Source organism: Pseudopipra pipra, chromosome 8 (genome assembly GCF_036250125.1).
Source record: "Pseudopipra pipra isolate bDixPip1 chromosome 8, bDixPip1.hap1, whole genome shotgun sequence".
In the NCBI taxonomy this organism is placed as follows: domain Eukaryota; kingdom Metazoa; phylum Chordata; class Aves; order Passeriformes; family Pipridae; genus Pseudopipra; species Pseudopipra pipra.
Window position 1 is genome coordinate 25,280,183 of NC_087556.1, and position 22,478 is coordinate 25,302,660.

Here is a 22,478-nt window from a genome sequence, read left to right on the forward strand (position 1 = left end):
AATATTATTTTTTAAAAAAAGCATCAACCTGCCCATATCTTAGAAATACAGAATATGGTGATCTTCCAAGCACTCCCAAGCATCATGGGAATCTGGACTATTCCATACATTATTCTGTGCACACTCCACTGCTTTATTTCAGCATTATTAACTTTAATAATCAGCAAGTTGACCAGAACTCCTGCTTACAGAGAAGTATGTTCTTCTCATTATCAAGACACAACATTAACTTTGAACTTCTGTACCTCTTATCTTTCTCGAGAGTCTCACCTTCTCTTCACCTACTGCATCTTTATAGGTGCCTGTGTAAGCATCAACTTTACTTTTTGCAGTCAGGACTGTTTTTGCCTTCTTGACCTATAGCAAAACCAAGAGATTTCAGGAATGAAATTCAGCCAGCAGAAGCACTGAATGGCTATTCCTATACAGTGACGAAGCTGACACTTTCTTATTTCTAGAGAAAATCTTGTGAGCTATTTTTACTAACAATATAATGCCTTCTTCAGGGGTCACTTATAGACACTGCTAAAAGATGATCAGGTGTGAAATTAAACTAGACCACTGCTTAAGAATGTAAGAAATTTGTGTTAGAAATACTTCCAAGTCTTTTTAAACACTGAATGTAAAGACATATGATTACATTTTTTTTCCACTTGCCATAGAGATTTCCTTTCATGTCAACCCAGGTAAGACCAGTCAAAAAATCTCCAGTGTTGCTCAGTGGAGAGTTCTTCATTTTAGAATGCTATCTCCCCATTGTCATGGCACAATTCTGCTCTGTGTCAGGACTAAGGTCATCTGTTTTATTGAGGCTGTTAAATGCTAATACTCTGCTGGGGAGACCATTTTGTTGTATTTGACAGTTTGCAGGGAACAAAAGATATATCAATGGAACCATTTAGTAAATTTAAAAAAAAATGTATTTTGAAAAATGTAAGTTGTATAGACTTTGCTTGGATAATTTTAAAACTAGGTCAGCCTATTCACTGGTAGGGGCTAAATGCCTGCTTTGGAATCCCTTCCTGTAGCTCACAGAAAAAAAGGCTGCCTGCAGCTCCATGCACAGTGCTCTGTGCAGGTTGAGTAGGAGATCTGACATGGGGAGGCATTAGTGTATTATCTGTGGACTCATCAACAGCTCCATGAAGACAAAGTAGGCAAATGGGATATTATTGTCCCAAGAGGCAGAACCAACCTGCAGCCTACCATAGTAAGCACTTGTATTGAAACTCAGACCTACTACTTGTGCTCTCCAGTCTTTTGTTGACTTCTCTATGATTTTGAAGGGATGGGTAAACTCTTCAGGAGATTAAACTGGTTGATAAAACTCTAAACACTTTGTACTCCATGGTATGTTCTGCTTCCATGGTCAGATATTCACACGCCACCTCTGTCTATGCAGACACACTGGCAAACACAACTCAGCACGGCCTTGGCAGGCACTGGACACCTCAGTGAAAAATGTGATGGCATTACATATCGTTTTGTGCATCTTCCTATCATAAATACACCATAATTGGTACTTCCAGCTTGATACTGGACACTAAAAAACATTCTACATAGCAAGCAAATAGCAGTAAGTCCTTCTGAATGTATGGAATTTTACCAAGGAACTCCAGATGAACCAAGTCAAGTATTTATTGAAAAAAACAGATCTACTTATAATGTATGTCACCTGTACAAGCTGTAAAAAAATCAGTGACCCTGTAAATTGTCAGAAAGTCCTTTATGGCAAGATTTCACAACAGCAGACTTCACAAGCAACTGTACTGCCACTATTATACTTCTCCTGAGAACAGCATTCTAAACGGTAACTTACTTTTTCTTTCTTCTTTTTTATAAGGCAATTATGAAGTCCCGCTTCTCTAGTGTCCAACTCTTCATCCAACAGTAAAGCACAAGTAAGATTGACTATTTTGAGCTCTTCCTGTGAAATTATTGTAACAGAAATGTTTAACATTCCTGCTGCACAGAGGCAGAGATGAAAAATTATTATTTTTTGCAATACCTGGTAGATGACCATCTCTGATTTCACTTTCCTTTCAGAGAGTTTGCAGACAGTCTCATCAAAATGTTGTGTTGTTTCCTGGATGGAAGCTTCAAGTTTCTTCCATTCATTTTCCAGTGTCTGGGGAAGGAAAGGACAAGAACAGCAATATTATATCTGAAGGAACAAAAAATCTCTAATATATCTATATTTATATCTACATATATATATATGAGATGCTGGAGAATGCACAATATGGAACTGTATACTTGAGCCAAAAGGCTCCAGAAATTATTTGCTTAGAAAGAGAGTGCCAGGCTACCAAGTTATGTAGTTCAAATACCACTTTGAAGAATATGTATAATTGTATTATTTGTGTATGGCATCAGCAACTCTGGGAATGGAACCTGAAAAACACATTTTAGGAATATAAGTATTCCATTTGTGAAGGAAAGTTACCTTTTTCAGATACCCCAAATTTTGGCACATATGAATTAGTATAAGTGGAGATCGACTTATTCTATCGTCTAAGGTAGGATTTATTTAATATGCCACATGATCTTTGATCTTCATTTGTTCTTCGTTTATCCTATATATTAGTATTCATTTTTAGAACTTGCTCCTGAGAAAGATCAGAAGCTTTGCTCATGAGCACTGTGAACAAAACCACTCCTTTCCTCATTTTAATTTACTTTTTTATACTCTTCTTTTTCTTCATTCAGTTCCTTGACTTTTTTCTCATATTCTCCAAATATTTTCTTTTCTTCATCACTCCAAAGATCTTCAGGCTTGGATATAAAAGGAGGTGGAGGAATATTCTGGAAGTATTAAAGAAAAATAGACTTAAAAAGCAATATTAAGTCTATGTCAGCACACTAGCTAACTATAGAATGCATCAAATTTAATGAAAGGTATTTCTTAGAAAGGTATAAGCCTTAAGTCAAAATAACATATACATTCTATTGCTTCGATCTGGTACTTGCACCAGTAGTTTTGCTGTATATATTGTGCTATTCTCACTTATTTGCTTACAGGTATTCACTACTGAATTTTGTAAAGTACAAGTATTTTGTACTCAAATATACTACTGTCCATACAGGATACATCATATTTTCTGTTTCAGAACCCCAAATCTAACTCCATGCTAACTTCTAAGTGGAGTCCTAATTTTCCAAAACAGAGCAGTTCCAGGGGTAGTGCTTGGATCTGCCCTCACCTTTTTCTGCAACACTTCTTCCCATTCTTTTCTTCCTCTACTACTGTACTATCTATATTTGCTGAGTTAAATGGAACACAGTGTTTTTCTGTAAGACCAAAGACATGGATAATAGACCCTTCCCCTAGGCATATAGTTTTTGTAATGCTAATAGTAGATTATGTTGCTACAGTATTCCACTGTGATAGGGACAGGTGTTGATGGGTAAATCATATACAGGCAGTAGAAACTTGTGGTCTCCTTTGAATCCAATGTACAGTCTCTTATGAAGTCTATCTAGTCATAATGCAATTCTACAATTCTCCAGCTTTCTTCTGTCACTTAGGTTGGAAATATTCGCTTGTTGAATTTCACATTACCATAAGAACCCACAAGCTCCCAAACCACGTGACAGAAACACATCTCACCATTTTCAGGATGTCTTCCTTTCTGACTTCCAGCACTCCACCCATCATGTCATCAAGAGCACGCAGTCTGTCATCATCCTGGCAATGACCACAAAGAAATATTTTCAGGTACAAAAGGAAGTGTAGTAATTGCAAGTTATGGGGACGATCGCAGTGTTCACCTGTAGATCCCCACTATGATTATTCACGTGTCACTAGGAGATCACAGAGTCACAGGATCAACTAGGTTGGAAAAATCCTCTGAGATCATTGAGTCCAACCTATGACCTAATACCACCTTGTCAACTAATAATGCAATAATGCTCTTTGGTGATCTGTGTGAAATATGCCAAAAGTCTCACAGTGAGCCTAACACTCTGTCTCTTCTTCCCTCAGCTGGTCTATGCAGTTCTGATTGTAAATAATAACAAGAGGGAAAAGGCACACATCATCATTACCTGCCATTTCAAATTTATTTTCCCATGCTACGTTACTGGAATATTCCAGTGTGACATTAATTAAATAAGCCTAACCAGAGACAAAGGCCTACTCAGTAAAAGGACACTACTGTAATTACCGTAGCTGCAAGGCGTTTTTCCATTTCAAGCTTAGCCAGCAATTCTGCTTTTTCTTTCTCCTCTTGAGTCAAGTATTTCTCAGCTTTAATCTGAAGGAAGAAAATGAGGTTTGTATCAGGGTACTTTTCTTCAAATTTGATCACATGTGGACTAAGAATCTTTGGAAATATGGTGGTCCTGGTTTGGGCTGGGATAGAGTTAATTTACTTCCAAGTAGCTGGTACAGCACGTCCCAGGCATCAGGGTATTGGTGGTGAGCAATTCATCTGCATCAGTTGTTTTTCCTGGGTTTTCTGTCTTTCTCTTTTAATTACATTTATTATGATGATTTCATTACATTTATTATTACAATTTTGATTATTATTGTTATTATTATATTTTATTTAAATTATTAAACTATTATAATCCCAACCTATGAGTTTTCTCACTTTTACCCTTTCAATTCTCTCCCCCACCCTGGTGGGTTAGGAAGTGAGTAAGCAGCTGTGTGGTGCTTAGTTGCTGGCTGGGATTAAACCATGACAATGGTATAACACTAATTCTTAATTCTTTTTGTATCTCTGCTCTATGATAATATTTCTCAAGATGAAAATTCTCCTTTTGAACAGATCCAAACCCTATATTTAAATATCCTAAAAATACAAACGATACCATCCTTTTTGTTTATGTTGTTTTTTATGCATGCCTTTTCTGACAGTGGAATAACATGGACTGGTGAGAGAGCAGAGAGAAGCTGGAAAAGACTGACCAAAAGAGCAGATAAGATCACTGGAATGTATTGTATTAGAAATACAGTATTTCTTTATAAATTATCAATTGGATCTATAAGTACAGCATAAAGTATGCTTTAGTACTTAGATACTTAGTTTCAAAATGCTGCTCAGAGAAAACAGAGAAACCCTTATCTACGGAAGCAATTCCTGAAAGCCTGGTTTGAATCTCAGGAACAGGGATATTTTCTACCTAATTTATGGGCATTTATAAACTTTTAACAGCAGTAAATTAAGTTTGTATACATTTAATTCATTTCAGATTGACTTACAAAGAGTTTTCTCCCTAAAAAGAAAAGGGAAGGAAATGAGCCAAAAAGACGATTTTAAGTACACAGACACATCTGTTTTAAGGGTTTTCAGTACTGACACAATGTCTGGAAATGAGAAGAATTAGAGAACTGTAATTGAGTGGGTGAAATAGAAAGATGTGTTTTTCAGACACCTCTGAATCTTGAACAGTAAGTGCTCGCTCTGGCATCTCATCATCTGTAAGAGCTGGCTCCCACACTTCCACTTGGAGGTCAAGTTGTTCCAAGATTTCTCGGATCCTCAGGTTTCTTTCTTTCACTCGTGCTATCTCCTGCTCCTTTTGTTGTGCAACTATGTCAAATTCCTTATTAAAAGCAGTTTTCACTTTGTAAATGATGTCCTGAAACACCAAAAAAGGAAGCAGCAGTACGGCACAGGTCACATCCATCCATGTTTATGTACTAGTCCACAAGCCAACAGAAGCATAAATGTGTATATTTGTACATGTGACAGGGAGATAAACTGGTAAAGCCCTTTTGTGAAAATCATAAGGGCAGAGCTCAAACTTTGTTAAACAGAGTTGGACAAATTATCTTTTTTTTCCCCTGGAAATTTTTATTCATTTTCTTCTACGTATTTGCCATTTGACAAAGATTCTGAAAGAAACATACTGCTGCCAAAGCTAGATAAAAAAATAGGCTGCCCTTTATTTGCGGTTTTTGCCCTCTCCAGCTGGAAGAAGAAGGTGGTTCAATGAAAAAAAACTGGGACCTGTAAATCTAGAGACTGTAAATTCCAGGTGCAGGGAGTCAGAGTAAAGGACATACTTTCCTGATGCAACCTGCAGTTTCAATATGCTTTCATGTAATTTCTCTGACATATGTAAGTAAAATGTGTCCATTAAACAAACAAACACTGGAAACTGGTTTTTTTTTAAACACCTGAGACCTTATAATGATTTTAAAAAGTACATATTCTTATTGGATAAATTCTTCTTTTAGTATAAATAACTGATCTCAACAAAGAAAATTAGAACATTAAGAGAGAAAACAATGTGCCTCTCTTACTGTTTCAATTTACTAAAATGCATCATGAGAATGATTTCAGTTCTGTCATTAAACTTCATATTTTAAGATGCTTATATGTTTGTAATTTGTATTACAAAATATTTGTGTCTGATGATTATTTCATTGATTTATAATGTAATATGAAGTTAGGATGTGGTCAGGCAGGATGGCAGATAAGGTACCATGTTGCTGGGAGGAAAAAGGCTGTATTTAATGTCTAGACAACCATCTAGCCCTTAGGAAGCTCACTGCATTGGCCAAGAGCACTGAAGATATATCTACACCTTCTTATACAATATGAGTCTTTAAAGCCATACAGTAAAAAGATCTTGTTATATCCAAGTGAAAAGTGTTCCTTGTGTTTCTTTACCATCTACTTTAAACACTAGTGTATCAATTAGATTTTATGTATAACAATGGTTAACCATTTTGCTCTGCTACCATTTACAGCCGTAGAGAGCTCTGAGAAGGCAATGCCTTATACTAATTTAACCACTTGCAGGTCATCTTCCTAAGAAGCCTATTCTGTAGCGTGTTTATGACTTAATAAACTGGTCAGGGTAAGAAAAGTAAGAGAGTCTGATACTAATGAATAATAAATAACAGAAACATTAAGGACTCCAAATAAAAGGTTGATGAGACTGTAGGGTAAGGAAATAGTGTGAGGATCCAGCTGATCTTTCATTCAGCAGCAAATAACAGGGAAAGAGGTAACAGGGAAAGAGGTCATGTTGTTACAGGGCATGCTGAGATGTGCAAGCTATCTTTGGCTCTGAAAACTCAAACTGAAGCACCAGTGGGCAAACACAGATACCCTCAAACTGGGTAACCAACCTCACAAAAATGTTGTTCTTCCACCCCTGAGGTGGCAAATCCACATGGTACTCTACTGCACTATGTGCATTTGTCGGCTTTTGTCTCAATTACTCAGTGACCTGTGCAACTCTCCATTGTTTAGTGAACAAATCTAACCATGCCCAAAATCTAACAGTGGCTGTGACTGCTGTGAAAACAAACAGATATGACAGTGTTGCTGCAGTAAGAGAAATTTCAGATGTCACCTTCAACAATACTATCTGATTGACTCTCTGCTCCTTGGTGTGCAAATCACATTGGTGATATAGGATAGATGTGTCTCCACCATACTGAGAGCTCAGACTTCCAATCAGGCAGAAAGATTCACCATCATCAGCCACAGCTTTTGCTTCCTTCTTTCCTTCTTCCTCAGATAATACAGTCTCAGACTCAGTCTCAAGATCTTCCTTCTGAACCTGCATTTCACAAACATGATCACTGTGTCACATGTTTCACTGAATCACGTACAAACATATGGAAAAATTCTAAAGGCTACTATATTCTTCCATTAAATTCAGTGATCAAAATAATACAAGTTGAAATGATCATATTTGGAATATTGGGACCATTTGTACATTCTCCAGTACAACACATGGGCATACTAAGGCAAGTCAAGTAATAGGCCACTGACACAATTAAGGATTTGAAATATCTAACATGCGAGGACAGCCTGAGAGAACTGGAATAGTTTGGCATCAAGAAGGAAAAGGCTTGGGGGATTCTTTTTCCTGAGAGGACTGTCAAACAACATGGGAACCCTTTTACTGTGAGAGTCGTCAAACATGGGAAGAGGTAGCCCCTAGAGGTTTTGGAATCTTTTATCCTTGGAGATATTCCAAACCTGACTGGACATGGCCCTGAGTAAATTGCTCTGGGAGTGCTGGACAAGATAACTTCCAAAGGGCTTTTCTAAACTCAGCTATTCTATGGTTATTTAACACTAATACATTTTTTTCTGTGTAAACCCACAATGTTTCATCTTTATTTATATTTTTAAAATTTCTTGACAATTTCTACAGCAAGAGAATGGACCTTAAGAATGTAACTAGATAAAGAACTGTTAAGATGCCATCTCAGAACATCCTGATCTGAAATGCTTTTATGCAGTACTTCAAACAGGTTGTACCTTAAGATTAGCTGTCTCGGTATTCTTTAACCGGAGAACTTTCTCCAAAGTTTCCAGCTCTTCTTTACTGCGTTCCTCCAGGGGATAATTCTTCACTTCACAATCCATATGGAAGCACTGTTCAAATTTAAAAACCAAAAAACCCAAAGTAAAAAGTTCTTCAGAATGCCTCTATTAGTTTATTTGTTCAATACCTGAATGCTAAACAGTTTCTAAGACTTCTTAAAATCAGGAATAAAATTGAGGATTAATTAATACAGACAATGTAGTATAAATAGATTTTTTTTTCACATTATCTATGGATATGGCCTCTTTATTCACAGAATTAAATCAAAACTAGATTTTTTGTAAAATGACTTGGTCTTCCCCCACCTTCGAGATAATCCAGTATCATCATTTTGACTCATCTCCCTCTGTTTAAAATAGGAAAAATCAGGGTTAAATTTTGCCTTTATGTTCTGTGTAGCAGAAGTCATACTGACTGCACACAGAAAAATAGGATTTACCTCTCCTTTTAGCAATACTGTAAATAGTAAATACATTGTCTGAGATCAAGAAATTAGAGAGTTGCTTATTTGCTTATCAGCACTCTTTTCCAGCTTGGAAGGTAAAATCCACCAGGCTCAGAAAAAATGAGCAGAATGAAAGATCTGCACAAGCCCCAAGAAGAAGTAAAGTTTTTCCCATACCATAAGCAAATCAGAAATATGTTACTTTGTCTCTGTACCTTAAGGAATAAATACTGCAGAAAATTACTTAGAAAGCAGAGGTTACCTTAACTGCACGTCCTTTTACACACAAAGCATCCCAGCACTCGTACTTGATGAAATCCTGCAAATAGCAGTTGGATAAATTCTCCATCTCAATCTCCTTCCTTGCCTTTCAAGATACAGAAAAGAAAATAACAAGATGTGGTTCGAAATAACAAGATATGGACAATTTGTGTGGAGTTATTGAAAGAAAACTAACAGATTAAATGAATTACCAATATTTAATCATCCTAGACAATCACAGCTATCTTCTCCAAAAACTATATTGCATAATACTGAAAGGCATAATTTTATATGTGAAAAAATGCATTCTAGAACTTAAGCAACGTGCCCAAGGCCACAGTGTCAGATTTATAGTTGTTGGCATAGATCATGTTCCAGTTTGCAATGTCTGCATCAGCACTTTCACCTGCTTCAAAAAGTGACTTTAAATACTTTTTGGTTTTCCTGCTTCTCAACAGTGAACAGCAACTTTAAGACAATCCTCTGTTCTTCAATCATTTTTCTCCTTTCCACTGATGGTTTTAAAATGTTCCCCCATTCTATCATACCCTGGCCACTTCTTGTTCAGCCTCTGCTTGCAGTCTTTCCTGTTCTTCCATATCCAGGTTGAACTCCTGGTGCTCCAGTTTCTCAATGTCTGGCACCTGCTCATTTTCATACATCATTTGCTGAATCTGTTTTTTAAAAAATAAGCATAAGGAGTAAAAAGTAATTTGAATGTGAATAGAAATGCTATTTTTAACACTACAGAACTTGTTATCAGAGAAAATTATTTTAATTACTTGCACTTTTAACTGCTTCATGGTAGTTAGTAAAATATGCTGCCTGTACCTAGTGACAGACAGCACTATGCAAGTATATTTAATCTTTCTTAAAGTTGATTTGAACGTTATATGTGAACTTGTGTATACTCTCTAAGAACCTGTAGTACACATTGCTTTGTTCTTTGATTTGAGAACTTTATTAAGGTGTTATCACTTTATTTATCTCGTGCAGTTCAACAAAGGGCAATGCAAAATCCTGCACCTGGGTAGGAGCAGTGCCATGCACCAGGACATGCTGGGTGCTGGGCAACTGGAAAACAACTTTGAAGAAAAGTAGCTGGGGGTCCTGGTGGACCAAGGTGACCAGGAGCCAGCAACGTGCCCTTGTGGCAAAGAAGTCTGACAGTATCCTGGGCTGTACTGAGTGTTGCTAGCAGGATGAGAGAGGTGAGAGGCATGGACACGCTGGAGAGAGTCCAATGGGATATGGGACTGGAGCACGTGTCATATGAGAAAAGGTTGAAAGAACTGGGACTGTTCAGCCTAAAAAAAAGAAATGGCTTGGGGAGAATCTAATCAATGTATATAAATACCAAAAGGGAGGCAGGTGCTAAGAGAGCGGGCTCTTTTCAGTGGTGCTCAGTGATGGGACCAGAGGCAATGGGTACAAATGGAAACACGAGAGATTCTGCACAAATATCAGGAGACATTTTTTTACTGTGAAGGTGACTGAGTACTTGAATGGGTTGTCCAGAGAGGTCATGGAATCTCCATTTCTGGAGATAATCAAAATCCATCTGGACATGGTCCTCAGCAGACTGCTTTAGGTGACCCTCTGCCTTATCCTCTTGCAGATTGAAGTTTTTAAGGAAAGAAACAGAAGAAAGAGGAGAGGACAGTATTTTCTATCAGGTTGTTAGGCAGGCAGAAGCCTGCCTGCTGAGGGGACAGGTTGCTCAAGGTATAAGGGTGGCACAAAATATTCATTTGGAGCAAAGGAAACTGAGAACCAGACAGGCAGTTTCAGCCTATAGTTCCTGAAGAAGCACACCTCTCTATTACCTGTCTGCTCAGGGTTTATGACAAAAATGTAACTGAGAACTAGAGCTAGCAGCCATAAAGGGAAGTGCCCTTGTAAACAAAACTGGGAAGCTGAGCCATTACCCTTGTAAGAAACTCACAGTTTGACGCAGCTTTTTAATTCCCATTTGCAGCTCTTGCTTCTGGTTAGCAAACCTCTGAGTCTCTTCTCTAATGACCTGACATATCAGAAATGTGTTATTGAAAGACAAAAAGATACAAGAGAAAAAAATATTGAAATAATCTAAAGGAACATTATTTGTACAGAAAGTAAAACTCCAAAGGTATTAATAACTGAAACAGACATAATCCTAAGTCAATAGGACGATTCTTAGGATTGCCACAGGAGAAAAAAAGATTGTACAACCAGGTCACATTGTAAACTGTACAGCAATAGAGCATAAAAGAAAGAAAATATTAAAGAAAGAAATAATTACAAGTGTAATGATTACAGACACATTGAACTGCATAAAGCCCACTGCCAAATTTTTTAATCCTTATATTTTTCATTGTCTTAAGCATTTTCAGTGGAATATTTAAAGGCACAAGTAAACTGACATCTTTTACTCCTTCTGGAAGCTGTGATATTTTCTTTGCCCCTACAGTCTTAACAATTCATCTCTTAGGGAAAATTTTGGAATTAGTCCACACCTCTGGAATTTGTGTATCATTCTGACATTGAATGGACTGTATCCTCTAAAAGTTAGATGCAAGTCTCTTGGATCATTAATGAGCTAAACCAACCTAGGACACACTGTCACCCTTTGCCTCTCATCACCTGTCCCTAGCTGATACTAACAGTCATGTGGTACTTGTGTATTCACAGTCACATACATGTGTCAAAAAATATGAGTATGAATGTCAGCATCAAAGTAGAAACAGGAAAACATGTCTGAGAGAGCGACGGAGAAGTCTTCACTTTCACTGGCAGTAATGTCTTAGATTGACTGGTGCCACTTGTGAGGCTGTGTCGTAATCTGGAAAGTCACTCCTGAGATCAACCAGAAAGCAAATATATTTTCTTTGTCCTATCATTAAACCACAAAAGTTGGACAAACCGGCTCATATCAGAAAGAATTTCCTAGAATCTATAAATCCATATTTCTGGGAAAAAATTTAATCTATACGAACATTAACATCACATTTTCTAAGCTCACAAAGTGCTAAATCCCCTCTCTGTAGACTGATCTTTGCACTCTTACTTATAAAAACTTCGGTTATATAACATATTCACCTCAACTGTAATCTGAAATAAACCTCAGGGGTTTTTCAGTTAATGGCCTATTGTTGAGTATTGATTTATTGGTGCTGTAGTATTTGTTATTCTGGCCCTTGGGAAGAAGAGAGCACCTGGTAATAATCTGTGCTGCTTTTTGACAATTAGAATAAAAAAGTCTTTACAAGTTTCTAAAAATGGCCAATTTCTCAGGCTTTTTTTTTTGCCTTTTTTTTGCCCTTTTTTTTTTTTTAATTTATTCCATCTTTAGAAGTGGTCTTTTGGTCTTTAGAGCTCCTACTGTGCTGGGCACCTTCTCTGATGTGTTTATAACCTTGACATAAGATTTCTAAAAGTCTAGATCACAATGCCTTAAAGAAAGGTCCAAATCTGATAAAAGCTTTAGAAATAAGATTCTTTTTACAGCATATAATTTAGCACCCCAAATCGCTAATGACTCTTGAAAACTCTGGCTTTGATTAATACTTGTTCTGTGAAAGTACCTTCTGTATTTTCTGACCTATCCATGTCATGTCACTGGTATTTGTGATGTTTCCATCTTCTTCTGTCACATCTACACTGGAAGATTTCAGTGGTGCCTCCTGAAATTAAGGATAGAAGCATCTAGCTCAGGTACTTCGGGAGAATGAGAGAGAGGCAGAAATGAAATAAAAAATGGATTCACATTAGAAACACCACCACCACCAGCACCAAATTACAATGTGACATTTTGTTCCCTAACCAGTCTTCATATTTGATCCTGCAAATCCTTGCCATTATGCAAAGTCTTTTGACTCAAATAGGCTGACTGTACTAATCTCTGTAATAATTTTATTTTATTTATTTCAATAGAAAAATATACAGCTAGTAAAACGTGATGTCACAGTAACATCACACTGGGAACAACAGTAACTTCACATGAGGAGAAACTGACTCTCACAGAGTTTTCTGTGGCTGAGGAAATCAAGTGAAATTAAAGATGTGAATGTCATCTTCACAAAATTATTTCATTTCTTTGATAGTACTCTTCCACAAATTACTAATTAAGCATATACAGCCTATCCTCAGGGGTATTATTCCACTTTAACAAAAGGATCATTGTTTGTTTTGAGGACAATTTTTATTATGTGCAATTTTATGATAACTATCAAACACTTTTCCCCCATAAAAATAAAGAGAACACCTTAAATTTCTCTTCTGGAAGTGATTTTGATGTGGATCCTGGGTCAAACTGCCATTCTGCCATAGATTTTAAAACAGCATTTTCATTTGAAGTAGACTTGTTCAGTATATCAAGAAGAGATTTCCAGTAAAAAGCAGCTTCCTCAACTTCAGTTTTCTTTATCTTCCTAAAGAACAAAAAGGGAACTGATGTATTCTTTGTGTATTATGGAGGCCGAAATATTAAATATTCTTTGTAATACAATTACTAAGTTGTTTAAAAATGCCTACTTAACATTTTTACATATGATTCATTATTGTTTGAGTTCTAGAATTGCACAATTAAGTGAAGTCTCCACAGAAAAATTCTGAAAGGTGGATTACCCAGACTAGAAATATTGCTCTGATGGAGTCATCTCTTATCTATGCATCTTCCTGACCATTTGTTACACCACAGAAAAACTGTGGTTCAAGTGTCTTTTATTCCTGATGTCTGCTAAGAGCTCTCTATAGCCACAGCTGAATTCCCATTAAAGCTGTGATATCTCCTTATGGCTGAGTTAGAATAGTATCTCAGGAGATTATATTCCTTTTATCCCTGGAGAGCCCCTTCCAGATGGTTTGAGAGTGATAAATTTCACTGTGGGTGAAACTTCTCAGAAGATACTCCTACATCTTGTGCTGCAACCATACCCAAAGTGCAAGGCTTTTCCTGAGCTACGAAGACCAGACCACCTCTAAAGATGAGAGGAGTGATTTTATTTCTATCCAGTTCTTCTCCTTACTTGGAGATAAGAAAAAGGAAGTCTGGAACACAAATGGATGCAGAAATTTGTCTGTTAGGATACAGGAATTGACACCGTCAACATTGATCTGCCTCTTTATACATACTTCCATTTCAGACACACCAGAGCACCATCATTTTCATCATTAACGAGGATGAAATTGCCATCCAGTGAAAACATCATGGATCTGATTCCCCCTCCTTGATATGAGTGACAAGGCTTTCGAGCAAGTATATCCTAGAAAAGTCATATGAGCAGTATCAGCAAATTGGTTTTTATAGTGGGATATGTCTGTAAATTACTTTTAATATTTAATTTAAAAAAATATTTTAATGTTTCTTTATTTTTAGATAAAAGTCAGTCCAAAATGGCAATACAAAGTACATAAAATACTAGGATTTATAAGTTTAAAGGCTTTGATTACAGATGTGGCTAGTTTGTATATATTGATTTTGCAGGAGATGAGGAGTAGCAAAATTATCTCCTCTAAGATTTGCTGAAGAAGAAAGTAAGTAGTTTGTATGAATGTGCACATGTTCATTATAAAAACAATTGTCCTGTATAATGCTATGTCAGTTCACATTCAACATAATTTTTTCTGGACCACCTTATATTCAAGGAAAGAAAAGTTTACAGTGAAGGAAAGTAATTTTGACACCTCTTTGTCTCTGTAAACCAAACAAAGCGTGTGCCCAGACACCCACCTACCATAGTAGAGATATTGTAGATAAACAAAACACCATCTTTTGCTGCTGCTGCCAGCCACTGGCTGTTGGGTGATACACAGAGGAAACCTGATCCAAACTGATTGCTAGGAATCCTCTTTTCTGATGAAAATACTGGTGGATCTTCCAACATATTCTGCCAAACAAACAAAATGTTAGCAGCAGTTTAGATGATGGAAATCTCTCTGCCATTTTGAGAAGACTAACGAGGGCTTTGTGGATTACCACATGCATTGCAATTTAAGACGCTGCTGGATTACTGAGCTCAGGGAGCAGTGCTATTGCTATGCTGCTGATTTGCTTCTCATCTCTTCAGAAGCTCTGTATTCAGTATGTTTGGGCCTGGAGTTTCTTGGCTCAGAAAGGATGAGACACATCAGGGCTGTGTAAGGATGCTGACCTTTGGAATTCACCTTCTTACTTGACTTGACTCTTAAACTGGAGGAGACCTGAGCTGCAGAGAGCTGCAGTTCAGCCACAGGCAGTGACAGTGGCTTCCTGAAGCCTCCACTGCTTCACTGTGAGGCAGGGCTGGGCTGGGTTTGCAGTTGCATCTGCGAGCCCTGGGCTCACGTTGGCTCAGTTCCTTCACTACCTGGATATCCCAGCTACTGAGCAGATGCAGAAATGCACAGCTCCAGCACAGAAGCCACATGTGAAGTGCCTACAAGCTGTACGAGTTTTAAGAACCAGTATAGTAGAACAAGGAGATGGCTTTTGCCAGGTTTCTGAGCAGGTGGTAGGAGACTGAAAGTTGATGAGTATAGATGGAGTAGGTATTTTTAGTGGAGAGGATTTCATTAAGATAAGATTCTGCTATATTCACTTCATCTACATTCTTTGTTTGTTGGTATTTAACCACCACTCAAAATAAAGCAACTCTAGAGAATTACCTCTTCAGAGAGATGGTATTTGCAGATGAAAGGTGCACAGGTACAGTAGCCATACACAATGTTATCCTTCAATTTAACCGCTGAGCTCAAAGGGTAATCCAGCTCATACTGCTTCTTTTTAAAGGCACTAGCATTAAACATTCCTTGGTCATTCACACACTTATCATTATCTAAAAGATCAAAAAAAGAAACAGGGAGGAAGAGGCATCTCTACCACTAATGCAAGTGCTTTGCCTATCACATAATTATGAAAATGATTCCCAGCAAGAAGTGACCATGATGTGAGTTTTCAGGGAAGTGATTGGGAATTAAGATACTTAGATTTAACACTAACTCTGTGTGTTGTGCTGATGAAGCACACTGAAGTGAAGCAGAGCAATAGCTCTAGTGGCTCTAAAGAAGTACTAGAAACAGTTTATCCACAGTGATGTGACAATTTGCATACACTAATTTACCCTGCATCATGAGCATTACGTCAGCAGTGCTAATTAGTTCGCATGCAGGGTCATGTCATTGTTGCCTTCATCTAGAACTTGTTTTAGGCATCTCTGCCACGTGGAACAAACAGCCTGGGTGGTATAGGTTAAAACAGTGACATTCACATCTTCAAAGGGGCATTTTATTCTTTTTGGTTCTTTAATTTGAGCTTTAAAGGGACACCTGAAATTAAGGCTGATAAAACACCTGATATTAAGACTGAAATTAATACAAAACTTGTTGATTTTCAGCAACTTTGAAAATCAAGCCCCATTTTATACGTCTAAAAATAGGCACAAGAAGAAGCCCAACAACAGTGAATATTTAAAGAAAATACTAACTTTGTTGAAAACTACTTTTTAAAAAGTTTGTAAGCTGGAAGGCCTTTTAAAAATCAAATAACTAGAAAATCTGACACTAGGCTTTTTGCCTTAGAAAAAGATCACAGTTTTTATTTCAATTCTTACCTGTTGTGATTGCTGAAGAGAGACAAAAAATTTCCAGTCTTGCTCGTTGGACCTCTGCTCCATTAAGAAGTACCATTACTTCAACTAAGTCATTCTTAAGGTCAGAAACTACAGAAAGATCGAGCACTTCATCTGCTAACACTGAAGCAGGTAAGGAACACCAATGGAAATTGTTACTGAAGCATGGTAACATTATTTTACTAAGATTTCAAGTGAAACAAAACCAGATCCCTGTTCTGAATAAACCCCTGCCCAACCACCTCAACCTGGTTTCAGGAAGTGCTGCATGCACACAACTACACTTGAGGCATTGGCTGCTGAGAATCCCTAAGCACCAGAGTGTTATTATTACATTAAACATTCAAATCTGAGTTTACATCCAGTTTGAATTGTAGCAATTTGGAGGCTGTCTGCTGATAACTGCCAGATAAAGCACAGACAAATCCTCCTCTAAGAAGCCAGACAGACAATGAGAACATGATCAGGAAAATTATGAAAATTATTTAAGGAGATATAATTCTGTTTGTTAAACCTATTATAATATAATGTCTTTTATACCTAAAATTATGCTAAAGATCTATAAACACAGCTGAGATCTGTAAGAATAATGTTACTGGAATTGAAACAGATGTGTTCTGTAAGAATAAAGTTATTTGAAAAATAAATTTACAAATTTCACATTTTTTTTCTGAGTTAAAATTCCATCATATTTTATTCTACACTATCAACAAGCAAAGCTGACAATTTCAGCAGTGCCCACGTTAAAGATGTCTGCGGTGGAAATTTGTAACAGGAGATTGCACACAGCTACCTCAACCTACAGTTTTTTAGTCTAAATTCTCACAAAGGTCTTTAGTTCTTTGCCACCACTATTACTTTTGTGCTGGAGCTGTCATCAGCTGGTCAGCCAATCCATTCTTTTCCTTGTGACTCATAAAGCTCTGGAAGAAAGGTAGTATTGGTACATTTGCTATCTAAAATTACAGAGGAAAAGAAAAAATAACAAAAAAAAGACTGGCCTGGACAAAATAGGTGGGAAGAATATCTTTAATCTTCCAAGAAAATAAGTATAATGAAGGAGAATGCCTTAATCTGATCAGCAAGTATACTTAAATTACAGGTAATAGTGAAAAGAAAATTAATGCTGTTACATATATTACCTATATACCCCAGAACTTGGAATAATTTTGATGGCCGAGCATCTAGAATAAAGACATGTCCTTCTGTAGTTCTTGCAATGAGGAACTGGCCACTCTGATCATAACTAGGTAAAATACAAACCCAAATAGAAATCAGTTCAAAACAGTCAATAAAGAGTAAAATAATTTTACTTCCATAACTTCTTAACTTCATTGAGAGCATAACACAGCTGAAGTCCATAACTTTAAGCAAATGAATAAATAACAAGGGTAACAAAAATCCACCATATAAGAAGAGATTACCAAAAGGCTTAAACTTAACTTCACAAAACCTCAAATTTATATTTATATTAACCCTCTAAAGTCAGATACATGGGATTGTCCATAATTACTGCGTATGGTGATCTTTCAGAAAAATATCTTATACATCAGTATCTTCAGTACTCAGTTAAACCTTCTTAAAATACAGATTTCTTATATTTCTCTCATATAAATCCCGCTACTACTCCTCTTGCAAGCAGTTCAGAAGATGTTAGAAAAAATAGAAGCTGTTAAAATATTTTAATTTGTTATTCTTAGAACAAAGACTTCAATTTTCAACTAATATCATTACTCAAGCAATAAACCCACAATATTCCTACCCTTGTAACTCCATACTTACTGCAAAGACAGCACTGGAAAGTTGGAAAGAAAAATTCTGTGAACAACCCGTGGAGCTTCAGCTTTGGTAACATCAAGGAAATAGATTTGACCTCTTTTGGTCCCTACAGCAACACTGCTGGAGGAGGGACAGCAAGCCATAGCAGTTGCCTAGTCAAGAAGAAAAAGACACTTAACAGTTCCACATATTTTTATATATTATGCTATGTGTTAGTATGCAATTTCTTTTGCTATTTAAAGGTACCTAAAATTTGAAGCAGAAAACCCAAATGGTTTATCTAAAAACCAATTTTTTTAACAAAGAAAGTATTTTAGAGACATCATAGGAATTCTACTTATGCTCTGTAGCTACACATCAAAAGCTAATTTTGTTCTTTTCAGGAAAAAGAACCCCACCATTATATCCACTATCCAGATTTTAAGTGAAAGAAGTTTCACCTAAATAAAATAGCGAGTGCACTGTTATATGTACAGCTGTTACAGAAAGTGATTTTTTTTCTTACTATGTCAGATTTCAGGGTTTAAATGTATCTTTCATGAGGACAAAGCATTAATATTTTGAAATACTTTTATCAACTCATTTCTTAAAACCTCTTTTTCATATCAGTCAAGGCATTTAGTTTTTATACTCTTGAAACTTTTCTGTTACTCATTAAAATAAAAAAAAAATTATAAAATATATAATAAAAAAATATCATAAAGATTTAGATGTTATTTACAAATTTGTCCCTAAAGACACATCACTAGAACATTTGGTTGAAATGTTTCCTCTGCTTTATGGTCAAGTTAAAACACATGATTAGTTCAAGGAAACATTCTGAAATATAATATTTTTTAAATCTAATTCATTCGTTGTTCAAAGACATTATTAAGCTTTCACCACTTATTGATCCAAATCTGTGGCATATTATGCTATCAATTGAAAAATATTTTAAAAAAGTTAAGTATCAGTCACTATATAAGCTCCTGGTTATGTGTACCTCAATATCAAGGTTTAGCTTGCCGAGGCAAGTTCCATCTTCCAGGAGCCAAACTTGTACTTCACCTGAAATTGTTACAGACTGTTGAACAGAGAAAAACTTAGTCAAAACAGGATGAAATAACCAAATAGTCTGGAAGTGACTAGTGATCTTCTATAGAATATAAATTCAACTGACCCCTGAGCATAGCAGATCAAGGGTTATTAGTTTCACTTGAGATTATCTAGTTTTTCCTCTAAGTCCAGTTGCTGAAAGGTACACCTATCTAAGGAAAACATTTAGTAATTTTTGTGAATTGTTGCAACTACAGGAATGGTCTTTAGCAGAATGAGACAATTTAGAACAAAACATATAAGCTGGATCAATATTAGCATTTCTACCTTTCTGCCAGCAATAGAACAACCTGCTTACAATTTTCTTTGCATAGTAAAGGGCTTGAGGAGAGGTCTTGTTTTCTCACATGAAAAATGATGCATATAATGGTACTTGAGTTCTTCTTATATCCAGGAAATTTTTTAATTCCACAGTAAAGTAAGGCTAGAGATCACTCAACCCTCACATGACTCACACAGAATCAGGTAAAATTTACTGTTCCCATGCTAATGGCAACAAAGAGATTCAGCCAACTCAGTTGACTAGGACTTCAGGTCTCCTAGGCTGGCCACTTGAAGAATTCATGGCCTGAAAATGAATTGCTGGATAAAATATATGTCTTGCAGGAGTAAAAGACATAGGAGGAAAGCAAAGTATTTCCTAGAATGGACAGATCCATGAGTAAGGCCTTCTTTGTCCCTGGACCCAGGATAGAGATATCTCTCAGGATGTTCCAATTTGTGCAAAAGGCTGAAAAGATCAGTAGAACTTTCTTTTTCCGACATCAGTTCTCTGAATTGAATCCACCTTTTGCTCAGCTATCTTCCCAAACAATAGTAAATCACATAAATCAGCAGCAGAACATATACAACATTTTAGCAATCCATAAATTATCCAACCTGCACTCCAGGGCAAATTCTGACCCTTTTATAGGCTGTACCTGAATTAATGCCATTTACTTCCTTAATAAGAAGTTATACAACTGTAACAAATATTGGAACCATCCCAATTCTGCAAGGCCTGTACTTTTGTGCCTTTCCACATATTGGTTACCTGGAAAGAGCCACTTTTCTATAGAAAACAACACAATTTCTTACCACACAGTACTTGTTCCCTGGAGTAAGAAAATCAGCTGCCTGAAAACAACTGCTGCATGTGTCCAAAAGTTTGACAGCTTCTCCACTGTGGGCAGGTTTGTAACTATAGACTGGTCCCTGACAAATAAAGAGAAATGGTCCATCACCGGGCTATGAAATTTTTCATTAAAAGCTTTCAAAGACTTCAACAAAAAACACCCATCTTTATGAGCTTCACTCTTTGAAGTTTTATATTTGATTCTAAATTGAGGTAAAAAGTGCCCAGTAGGATTCTTCTGAATTTAGTGAATTATATTAATTTATGCTAGCTGAAGATGAGATTAGTTCATTTTCGAGTGATCCAGATAGTCACATTTTCAAGTTTTGTTTCTCAAAACTGCTTTAATAAAATAATGTAAACCCACTCAATTTCATGTTACTCCAGAAATCAATAAATCTTGTAAACCAACACAAAACAAAAATCATAAATCTTTAGCTTTAAAAGATGTTTTTATCTAAATATCTTAAAGACTCTTAGAAACAATTCGTAACTAATATTGACAAAGAATTTAGAACTTCTCTACTCATTTTACAAAAGGAGAATGAAATCAGAGAGTGTAAGCAGTTACCATTGCACTGCTGTTCTGTACACAAAACCTCACACACACAACTACAAAAACAGTTAAAGAGTTTTAAAAATCACAATTTAAGTTATTTACAGTCTGGGAAAACAGGTAGAATTTGAGTATTTGGGACCCTTGTGTAAGATTTCTGGACATCAGGCTGGTTAAAGAAGGATCTTGGACTGGGTTGCCAGACAACTTCATGTACATGTGGAGAACAACTACTGCAGAGTCACAGTAGGTCTGATATACCCCAGCTACACTTTTCTTCCTGTGCAGGCACACATCAACCCTACAGTTCATGCTCAGTAGGTCCTCTATGACCCGGACACACAGGAGATTCTGACCATGTACTCCACTGTGCACACAAGTACTTCTTTCTGTTGGGAAATCCCAATATTAGGCACTTTATATTCAACCATCTGTAAGAGGCAATTGTTCTGTGCTTCGTTAAAAGTCTTCCCAATTTTTAGTAAAAACACAGAATGGACTATGTCCATCTCTCATATAATTTGTTGACTTGTGTGATTACATTAGACATTTCATACTAATAGTATCAGTATACACATAGAGAATCACAGGAACATCCCAGTATGTAGAGCTATTATCTCAAATGCTATACCTGGTCAGTGACAAGCAGAAGACTGGCGTAATCAGGAGAGAATATGAGGCTGGATATGGATTGTGGGATATCAGCACAGACTTTCATCTCATACTGCAGATCTTTGATGTGATAAAACACTAAAATGCCATCCTGTGCAGAAAGGTACAAATCCACATGAGGTCTATGTCACTTATACTATCTGGCAAACTGAAGTGCAAGAATTTCTGAAAATCTCTAAAGTAGCAATGTTTAAGTGAATCCCATCACTAACGCTCCCATTTGTCTTTAGCATCTCTAAATCCGAAGGACTCTTACCCTGGATAATAAATCTATTGAAAACAAAGGTGTTTTTTAATACAATTCTTAGTAACAGCCCATGTTTGATAACAACAGACTCTCTCATCAGCTAATAGTTAAGATTTCATATTGTTCTTTTTGAGACAGTATAAGAATTTGTCCCACTCTTAAGCAGGAATATACAATGACATTGTCACATTGGTTAGATATTGAGTTAGATTTTGCACAAAACAATTTGGCAGTTCTCTTGGCCATTTTCTCTCCTTTTCTATATTTTGTCCATCCTTCTATCTGGTTCCTCTACAGTATTCTTTGTCTTTTGTTAAAAACAGGATTGTCCTCTTTTGTTGCTTCTTTGACTACAAAACTGGAATCTTTTCACACGCTACTCCCCTGTCTCAAGTCTTAACAAAGAAAATATAGACAAC

At 36.5% G+C, this 22,478-nt stretch overlaps 1 protein-coding gene across 8 annotated transcripts in view; it reads right to left on the reverse strand.

The window, feature by feature from the left end:
• The window catches only part of CFAP43 (cilia and flagella associated protein 43), a 41,519-nt gene that overhangs the window by 7,519 nt on the left and 11,522 nt on the right, over positions 1–22,478 (reverse strand). For 4 of the 8 annotated variants that reach the window (XM_064663240.1, XM_064663243.1, XM_064663247.1 and 1 more), the window contains 23 exons: positions 21,772–21,903; positions 20,548–20,664; positions 19,358–19,438; positions 18,379–18,527; positions 17,739–17,842; positions 16,579–16,719; positions 15,635–15,804; positions 14,725–14,877; positions 14,123–14,253; positions 13,254–13,419; positions 12,574–12,672; positions 10,956–11,033; positions 9,559–9,684; positions 9,012–9,116; positions 8,238–8,354; positions 7,318–7,527; positions 5,383–5,589; positions 4,167–4,256; positions 3,611–3,688; positions 2,680–2,805; positions 2,009–2,128; positions 1,820–1,927; positions 271–357 (listed from right to left, as the gene is read on the reverse strand). In XM_064663240.1, coding sequence (XP_064519310.1) covers positions 271–357; positions 1,820–1,927; positions 2,009–2,128; positions 2,680–2,805; positions 3,611–3,688; positions 4,167–4,256; positions 5,383–5,589; positions 7,318–7,527; positions 8,238–8,354; positions 9,012–9,116; positions 9,559–9,684; positions 10,956–11,033; positions 12,574–12,672; positions 13,254–13,419; positions 14,123–14,253; positions 14,725–14,877; positions 15,635–15,804; positions 16,579–16,719; positions 17,739–17,842; positions 18,379–18,527; positions 19,358–19,438; positions 20,548–20,664; positions 21,772–21,903 — 2,895 coding nt within the window. The remainder of the gene's footprint in view (positions 1–270; positions 358–1,819; positions 1,928–2,008; positions 2,129–2,679; positions 2,806–3,610; positions 3,689–4,166; positions 4,257–5,382; positions 5,590–7,317; positions 7,528–8,237; positions 8,355–9,011; positions 9,117–9,558; positions 9,685–10,955; positions 11,034–12,573; positions 12,673–13,253; positions 13,420–14,122; positions 14,254–14,724; positions 14,878–15,634; positions 15,805–16,578; positions 16,720–17,738; positions 17,843–18,378; positions 18,528–19,357; positions 19,439–20,547; positions 20,665–21,771; positions 21,904–22,478) is intronic. The other 4 variants (XM_064663244.1, XM_064663245.1, XM_064663241.1 and 1 more) reach the window with 4 other exon arrangements.